At 45.6% G+C, this 10,000-nt stretch overlaps 1 protein-coding gene across 1 annotated transcript in view; it reads right to left on the bottom strand.

Annotated features, from left to right (window-relative positions):
- LOC135537106 (IQ motif and SEC7 domain-containing protein 3-like) overlaps positions 1-10,000 on the bottom strand; it is a 114,556-nt gene that overhangs the window by 59,228 nt on the left and 45,328 nt on the right. The window contains 1 exon segment of the mRNA XM_064963302.1: positions 8,450-8,611. Coding sequence (XP_064819374.1) covers positions 8,450-8,611 — 162 coding nt within the window.

The raw sequence follows: 10,000 nt of genomic DNA, 5'->3' as shown, positions 1-10,000 counted from the left end.
TCTCACTATGACTGTTACAATACCAGTGTAGTCAACTGTCTATGTGCTAACCTCTCTCATTATGACTGTTACAATACCAGTGTAGTCAACTGTCTATATGCTAACCTCTCTCACTATGACTGTGTCTCAATAACCAGTGTAGTTATGACTGTCTATGTGCTAACCACTGCTCTCATTATGACTGTTACTCCAATACCAGTGTAGTCAACTGTCTATGTGTTAACCTCTCTCACTATGACTGTTACAATACCAGTGTAGTCAACTGTCTATATGCTAACCTCTCTCACTATGACTGTTACAATACCAGTGTAGTCAACTGTCTATGTGCTAACCTCTCTCATTATGACTGTTACAATACCAGTGTAGTCAACTGTCTATGTGTTAACCTCTCTCACTATGACTGTTACAATACCAGTGTAGTCAACTGTCTATGTGCTAACCTCTCTCATTATGACTGTTACAATACCAGTGTAGTCAACTGTCTATATGCTAACCTCTCTCACTATGACTGTTACAATACCAGTGTAGTCAACTGTCTATGTGCTAACCTCTCTCACTATGACTGTTACAATACCAGTGTAGTCAACTGTCTATGTGCTAACCTCTCTCACTATGACTGTTACAATACCAGTGTAGTCAACTGTCTATATGCTAACCTCTCTCACTATGACTGTTACAATACCAGTGTAGTCAACTGTCTATGTGCTAACCTCTCTCACTATGACTGTTACAATACCTATTGTCATGACGTTGGCCTGAGGGGTTGGTTTATGACAGTCATAAATACCTCTTCCCCCCTTTTTCCTCTCTCTACCCTACTAAGGTTACATTTGCAAAACCCTTTGTTAACATAGAGATTCTGGGAACATCAGTAGGTGGGGGGAAATTAACATATTCTGGTAATCCGTCAATTGAACATATGCGATGGTACTTAATGAATATGATGTTACAGTTCCAGTGTTGTCATCTGAGACATTCTCATCAATGATACAGTGACATAAACTCTACATGTGCTAACCTCTACATGACTGTTACAATACAGAGTTATTGGATTCACATGGAATTGTTGTTCAATTTAAATATTTGAATATGAAATGATTTGTGATGGGATGAAATGTGATTTTAGCTTCTAAAATGTGACATTTGGGTTTTCATAACCTAGGGCTGCTCAATCAGTGGCCCTCCCCTGTGAAGGGACATGGGCTATAAAACTTTTCAAACACACCCTCCTCTCCCTTCCTATATAAGCCCTTGACGACAACATAACTTCCTGTTCCGAGGATATGAGGGTGAACGGTCCTATGTCAGAATGGTTCAAATAATAACTGTTACAGAACCTAGCCATCATCAGCATGAGCTTTGGTTTATGCATAATGGTGTGAACTTTTGAACTCGTATTCACTATAGAAGTGATACCCCTAGCTGTTGAGTTAACATAGAGCTGCAACATCAGTAGGTGGGGAAGGAACAGACAGTATCCCGTCTATCACACATATGCGATGTTACTTAATGAATATGATCCAATTGACAACTGAGACATTCTTCAAAGGACAGATGACTCGGTCTCAACACCGCCTTCCATCTCCCACCAACCTACTGAAGCGCAGCTCAGAGTAAATTTTTGTTGCATTTTAAATTTTCCAAATGGGCAGTAATTTAGAGTGCATATGATATGTATTTACTATAAAATGTGACTTTTTTCCTTTGTTCATCAGTCTCCCGCTCAATCAACCCAGCCCCTGTTCCTTTGTTCCTCAGTCTCCCGCTTTTCACTCAACCCAGCCCCTTTTCCTTTGTTCCTCAGTCTCCCGCTCTTTCACTCAACCCAGCCCCTTTTCCTTTGTTCCTCAGTCTTCCGCTCTTTCACTCAACCCAGCCCCTTTTCCTTTGTTCACTCAACCCAGCTCCTTTTCCTTTGTTCCTCAGTATTCACTTTCAGCACCCCCTAGAAGTTGATTCCTCAGTCTCCCGTTGAGTTCACTCAACCCAGCCCCTTTTCCTTTGTTCCTCAGTCTCCCGCTCTTTCACTCAACCCAGCCCCTTTTCCTTTGTTCCTCAGTCTCCCGCAGAGGACTCACTCAACCCAGCCCCTTTTCCTTTGTTCCTCAGTCTCCCGCTCTTTCACTCAACCCAGCCCCATTTTCCTTTGTTCCTCAGTAATTTAGCTGCATTGATACTCAAACTATAGCCCCTTTTTTCCTTTGTTCCTCAGTCTCCCGCTCTTTCACTCAACCCAGCCCCTTTTCCTTTGTTCCTCAGTCTCCCGCTTTTCACTCAACCCAGCCCCTTTGTTCCTCAGTCTCCCGCTCTTTCACTCAACCCAGCCCCTTTTCCTTTGTTCCTCAGTCTCCCGCTCTTTCACTCAACCCAGCCCCTTTTCCTTTGTTCCTCAGTCTCCCGCTCTTTCACTCAACCCAGCCCCTTTTCCTTTGTTCCTCAGTCTCCCGCTCTTTCACTCAACCCAGCCCCTTTTCCTTTGTTCCTCAGTCTCCCGCTCTTTCACTCAACCCAGCCCCTTTTCCTTTGTTCCTCAGTCTCCCGCTCTTTCACTCAACCCAGCCCCTTTTCCTTTGTTCCTCAGTCTCCCGCTCTTTCACTCAACCCAGCCCCTTTTCCTTTGTTCCTCAGTCTCCCGCTCTTTCACTCAACCCAGCCCCTTTTCCTTTGTTCCTCAGTCTGCCGCTCTTTCACTCAAACCCAGCCCTTTTCCTTTGTGTAACAAGCTGTCATATCTGTTTCGCCCGCGAGGGACGTTTTCCTTTATGACGTCATTTATGAAAGTTATAATTCATTGTGTGTATGTGAATTCTGTGTGATTAGTTGGGTTTAATTATTGATTTACTAAATACCTAATTTTGTATTGCTGATTCAAATTGTTAACCAGGGTTCTTGCAGACAACCAAGAATTTACAACTTTCAGATGAGACTGAAGTAAGATGAAGATTAATGTTGACTGCTATGGATGTAAAATATTACTAGGTCTTTAAAAGTTTATTCGGAAGATAACAGCTCTATAAATATTATTTTGTGGTGCCCCGACTCTCTAGTTAATTACATTTACATGATTAGCTAAATCAGGTGATTGTCACGTTCTGACCTTTATTTCCTTTGTTTTGTCATTATTTAGTATGGTCAGGGCGTGAATTGGGGTGGGCAGTCTATGTTTGTTTTTCTATGATTTGGGTATTTCTATGTTTTTAGGCCGAGTATGGTTCTCAATCAGAGGCAGGTGTCATTAGTTGTCTCTGATTGAGAATCATACTTAGGTAGCCTGGGTTTCACTGTATGTTTGTGGGTGATTGTTCCTGTCTCTGTGTTTGCACCAGATAGGGCCGGTTTGAGTTTTCAAGTTTCTTGTTTTGTTAGTTTATTCATGTATAGTGTATTTATATATTAAACATGAATAACCACCACGCTGCGTTTTGGTCCGCCTCTCCTTCACCTCAAGAAAACCGTTACAGTGATATTAATGACAGATAAATTATTGTATAGAATAGCTTGTCATATCACATAATCAACTGCAAACAGGGACAGTGTCACACCCCATGTGTTATATCTCAAAACTCTCACCACCAAAATGTTTTATTAGCAGCCAATGTTTACTTTCTTATTTGGGGCTTTGGCAGTCAATTGAAAAACATTCCAACAGTATTTCTGATTGTCTTCTCAACTCACCATCACTTACATTTAATGTGGGTCAATGACAGTCAAATTAGTCTGACATAATGTCTCTTATCTCACCAACACTAATGAGATGGGTGTGGCTTAATGCATGTAGCATCGGAGCTTCTCAAAGTCAGGAGGCGTGGTCGACAGAGCGCACCTCATCTCTGCTGTCACATCCAACCTGGATCGATATTTAGTTTGAATGCAGACAAAAGCACTGAATCCAGCTTCACACAGATATGAGCTGGCGAAGGGTACATTGAGTTGTAATGCCCTGAGGCAGACAGCAGGGTGTTCCCATTGAGCCAGGAACCAGAACTCCTCTGTAGTGATCTGTGAATGCGTTGTCTGTAGCATTCAGTCACATTACAGCTCGATCAGCTGTTCGATTTCACTTACTGGCATGTCAACTGAGCCAGGATCACAGTCAAAAGGATTGGGAAGTCGGTCCCAAAGTGCTCTTCCAAGCATTGGTTGGTGAGCAGTCATCACTGGTGTGGGACACTTACTGATGCTGTGTTCTGTTAGAAACATGCATAGCCGAGGGAAGTGGGAATGGTTCCTTTTGAAAGACTCTCTCTCCAATAAGAATTATTTCCTCTGAATCCACTGATTGTCACGATCGTCATAAGGGGTGGACCAAAATGCAGCGTGGTATGTTTCCATCCTTTTTTTTAGGAAGAGAAAACTCAAATAACAAAAACAATAACGCGAACAAACGAACCGTGAAGCTCAGAGAAGTGCTCACAGGCAACTATACCGAGACGAGATTCCACAAAGCACAATGGGAAAATGGCTACCTAAATATGATCCCCAATCAGAGACAAAGATAAACAGTTGCCTCTGATTGGGAACCATATCAGGCCAACATAGATATACAATTCCCCTAAGATAACCCACCCTAAATCACACCCCGACCCAACCAACATAGAGAATAAACAGCTCTCTATGGTCAGGGCGTGACACTGATTTGTCACTTTTTGTATTTTCTCTATATGCTTCTGTTCCATTTGTTCAGTTTCCCAAATACTGTATGTCTGTTACATTGGCAGGGAGACACATTTATTATTTTCATTACACAGAAAGTCAAGTCCTCTCTCAATGCAAAACATATTTCCAACACTCCCCCTCGATAACCATCAAACCTCGGTGTAAAATAGAACATAGCTATTCTCTGATCCCATATCTCCACATAGTTTTGCGAACAAGTGTGCGCCCAGTGATGTGGTTTGATGTACACTGAACAAAAATATAAACTTAACATGTAAAGTGATGGTCCTATGTTTCATATGCACAAAAATCTTATTTCTCTCAAATGTTGTGTAGAAATGTGTTTACGTCCCTGTAATTTCTGTTGGTAATGAAGTCTTTTTGTGGAGAAAAATAATTCTTATTGGCTGGGCTTGGCTCCCCATTGGGTCCACCATGCCTGCGCCCCTGCCTGGTCATGTGAAATCCATAGATTAGGGCCTAATTCATTTATTTCAATTGACTGATTTCCTTATATAAACTGTAACTCAGTAAAATCTGTGAAATTGTTGCATGTTGTGTTTATATTTTGGTTCAGTATATCTTCCAATTGAAGTGAACTGCTGCAATATATCTCAGAGTTCTGTGCTCAGCTCTTTTGCTGCCAGTTGTTCTCGGTGTATCATACAATACGTCCATATGGCAGAGGGAGACTAGAGTGCAGAGGCCTGCAGAGGCCTTCCGAACTAGAGTGCAGAGGCCTGCAGAGGCCTTCCGAACTAGAGTGCAGAGGCCTGCCCGCCGTCCCACCAAAGATGGAGCCCCATCTGTGCAAAAGCCCACCAGTAGATCCCATGGAATCAGTTTTTCGTCAAAATAGCCACGCAGCACACTGAACTTCCCCTGTGCCCCCCGACATGTATAGCGAACAAAAGTCGGGGCCTCACATCTAAAATCCATTTGAAGAGCATAAGCTGGGGAGTTTTTGAGTGGTTCAGTCAGTTTGCTCTTGATTGCTAGCAATAGCATCAATTATTTGTTTGACAGCGCTATCTGACAAAGGTATTGATGTGAGTTTTTGGGCCTCTGCCTCCCCACACATTGTTTCACAGTATAAATTGTGGCCGGTAATATCAGAGTCTCTGTAATAGTGTGTGGTTTCATAGCATAGCGAACCTAGCCATTCACCGTGGGAATGATGACCACTGCTCCAATAGGGTTTATCTTGGGGGGGACTCCCACTACACTCACTAACCACTGCTCCAATAGGGTTTATCTTGGGGGGAAGTCTCCACTCACTAACCACTGCTCCAATAGGTTTATCTTGGGGGAGGTCTCCACTCACTAACCACTGCTCCAATAGGGTTTATCTTGGGGGGGGGGAGGTCTCCACTCACTAACCACTGCTCCAATAGGGTTTATCTTGGGGGGGAGGTCTCCACTCACTAACCACTGCTCCAATAGGGTTTATCTTGGGGGGGGTCTCCACTCACTAACCACTGCCCACTTGTGGGGAGGTCTCCTCACTAACCACTGCTCCAATAGGTTTATCTTGTGGGGGAGGTCTCCACTCACTAACCACTGCTCCAATAGGGTTTATCTTGGGGGGGAGGTCTCCACTCACTAACCACTGCTCCAATAGGGTTTATCTTGGGGGGGAGGTCTCCACTCACTAACCACTGCTCCACTCATAACCACTGCTCCAATAGGTTTATCTTGGGGGGGACTGGGGGTGGGGAGGTCTCCACTCACTAACCACTGCTCCAATAGGGTTTATCTTGTGGGGGGGGGGGGGACTCCACTCTTGTCCAATAGGGTTTATCTTGGGGGAGGTCTCCACTCACTAACCACTGCTCCAATAGGGTTTATCACTCACTAACCACTGCTCCAATAGGGTTTATCTTGGGGGAGGTCTCCACTCACTAACCACTGCTCCAATAGGGTTTATCTTGAGGGGAGGTCTCCACTCACTAATATGGTTTATCTTGGGGGGAGGTCTCCACTCACTGCTCCAATAGGGTTTATCTTGGGGGGAGGTCTCCACTCACTAACCACTGCTCCAATAGGGTTTATCTTGGGGGGAGGTCTCCACTCACTAACCACTGCTCCAATAGGGTTTATCTTGGGGGGAGGTCTCCACTCACTAACCACTGCTCCAATAGGGTTTATCTTGGGGGAGGTCTCCACTCCACTAAATAGGGTTTATCTTGTGGGAGGTCCACTAACCACTGCTCCAATAGGGTTTATCTTGGGGGAGGTCTCCAGTCACTAACCACTACTCCAATAGGGTTTATCTTGGGGGAGGTCTCCACTCACTAACCACTGCTCCAATTGGGTTTATCTTGGGGGGAGGTCTCCACTCATAATCACTGCTCCAATAGGGTTTGTCTTGGGGGGAGGTGTCCACTCACTAACCATTGCTCCAATAGGGTTTATCTTGGGGGAGTCTCCACTGCTCCAATAGGGTTTATCTTGGGGGGGTCTCCACTCACTAACCACTGCTCCAATAGGGTTTATCTTGGGGGGGGGACCACTCACTAACCACTGCTCCAAGGGTTTATCTTGGGTTTATCCACTGCTCCAATAGGGTTTATCTTGGGGGAGGTCTCCACTCACTAACCACTGCTCCAATAGGGTTTATCTTGGGGGGAGGTCTCCACTCATAACCACTGCTCCAATAGGGTTTATCTTGGGGGAGGTCTCCACTCACTAACCACTGCTCCAATAGGGTTTATCTTGGGGGGAGGTCTCCACTCACTAACCACTGCTCCAATAGGGTTTATCTTGTGGGGGGGGGAGTCTCCACTCACTAACCACTGCTCCAATAGGGTTTATCTTGGGGGGGGGGACACTGCCACTCCCCAATATGGTTTATCTTGTGGGGGAGGTCTCCACTCACTAACCACTGCTCCAATAGGGTTTATCTTGTGGGGGAGGTCTCCACTCACTAACCACTGCTCCAATAGGGTTTATCTTGGCTCCAATAGGGTTTATCTTGGGGGAGGTCTCTACTCACTAACCACTGCTCCAATAGGGTTTATCTTGGGGGGGGGGGGTCTCCACTCACTAACCACTGCTCCAATAGGGTTTATCTTGGGGGGGGGACTCCACTCACTAACCACTGCTCCAATAGGGTTTATCTTGTGGGGAGGTCTCCACTCCCACTGCTCCAATAGGGTTTATCTTGGGGGGACTCACTCACTCCAAATAGGGTTTATCTTGGGGGGAGGTCTCCACTCACTAACCACTGCTCCAATAGGGTTTATCTTGGGGACTCCACTCACTAACCACTGCTCCAATAGGGTTTATCTTGAGGGGAGGTCTCCACTCACTAACCACTGCTCCAATATGGTTTATCTTGGGGGGAGGTCTCCACTCACTAACCACTGCTCCAATAGGGTTTATCTTGGGGGGAGGTCTCCACTCACTAACCACTGCTCCAATAGGGTTTATCTTGGGGGGAGGTCTCCACTGCTGCCAATAGGGTTTATCTTGGGGGAGGTGTCCACTCACTAACCATTGCTCCAATAGGGTTTATCTTGGGGGAGTCTCCACTCACTAACCACTGCTCCAATAGGGTTTATCTTGGGGGGGAGGTCTCCACTCACTAACCACTGCTCCAATAGGGTTTATCTTGGGGGGGGAGGTCTCCATACACTAACCACTGCTCCAATAGGGTTTATCTTTGGGGGAGGTCTCCACTCACTAACCACTGCTCCATTAGGGTTTATCTTGGGGGTCGTAATGAGCCTACTGTACCTAGACAATGCTCTTCAGTCCAGTACTATTATTAAGGAGACTACCAGTTACTCACTCTAGGACGTCTCTGTTGAAGGGCTTCTTGCTGTTTCCCAGGAACTCTCCAATCATCTGCCTGCTCAGGCCCTTCCTCTGAAGCAGGAAGTGAGCCACACCTATGGGCGTGTCCGGGATGAAACCTCGTGAGATCAGGAACTGGAGACCCTTATCAGGGTTACTGACAGAGAAGAATAAAGAGGAGGAGAAATTAGATATTAAAATCCTCTTTATTTGGTTCAATATCATACAGTACACAAATCCTTCACATTTCATGCCCTCACATATAAAGGAGAGAGGGTAGAGAGGGGTAGAGAGAGGAGAGAGGAAGAGAGAGAAGGGGGGTGAGGGAAGAGGCTGGAGGAGATTGTTATACGTGAGACCCCTGCTTGCTAAACAAGTTCCAAAATCACCAAGACTGTGAAGATCAAGACAGTCTGGTGATGACAGTCTGGTGTGGAGGCTAGCGGTAAAACATGGTGTTAATGACAGTCTGGTGAGGAGGCTAGCTGTAAAACATGGTGTTAATGACAGTCTGGTGAGGAGGCTAGCGGTAAAACATGGTGTTAATGACAGTCTGGTGAGGAGGCTAGCTGTGAAACATGGTGTTAATGACAGTCTGGTGTGGAGGCTAGCGGTAAAACATGGTGGTAATGACAGTCTGGTGAGGAGACTAGCTGTGATACATGGTGTTAATGGGAGTGTGGTAATGACAGTCTGGTGAGGAGACTAGCGGTGATACATGGTGGTAATGGGAGTGTGGTAATGACAGTCTGGTGAGGAGACTAGCGGTGATACATGGTGGTAATAACAGTCTGGTGAGGAGACAAGCGGTGATACATGGTGGTAATAACAGTCTGGTGAGGAGACTAGCGGTGATACATGGTGGTAATGACAGTCTGGTGAGGAGACTAGCGGTAAAACATGGTGGTAATGACAGTCTGGTGAGGAGACTAGCGGTGATACATGGTGTTAATGGGAGTGTGGTAATGACAGTCTGGTGAGGAGACTAGCGGTGATACATGGTGGTAATAACAGTCTGGTGTGGAGACTAGCGGTGATACATGGTGGTAATGGGAGTGTGGTAATGACAGTCTGGTGTGGAGACTAGCGGTAAAACATGGTGTTAATGACAGTCTGGTGAGGAGACTAGCGGTAAAACATGGTGGTAATGACAGTCTGGTAGGAGACTAGCGGTAAAACATGGTGTTAATGACAGTCTAGTGTGGAGACTTGCGGTGATACATGGTGTTAATGGGAGTGTGGTGAGGAGACTAGCGGTAAAACATGGTGGTAATGACAGTCTGGTGAGGAGACTAGCGGTGATACATGGTGTTAATGGGAGTGTGGTAATGACAGTCTGGTGAGGAGACTAGCGGTAAAACATGGTGGTAATGACAGTCTGGTGAGGAGACTAGCGGTAAAACATGGTGGTAATGACAGTCTGGTAGGAGACTAGCGGTAAAACATGGTGGTAATGACAGTCTGGTGTGGAGACTTGCGGTGATACATGGTGTTAATGGGAGTGTGGTGAGGAGACTAGCGGTAAAACATGGTGGTAATGACAGTC

The sequence above is a fragment of the Oncorhynchus masou genome, unplaced genomic scaffold (genome assembly GCF_036934945.1).
Source record: "Oncorhynchus masou masou isolate Uvic2021 unplaced genomic scaffold, UVic_Omas_1.1 unplaced_scaffold_711, whole genome shotgun sequence".
NCBI classification, from domain to species: Eukaryota; Metazoa; Chordata; class Actinopteri; order Salmoniformes; family Salmonidae; genus Oncorhynchus; species Oncorhynchus masou.
The sequence above is the reverse complement of the archived record's forward strand: the minus strand, read 5'-3'. Positions and strand labels throughout refer to the sequence as shown.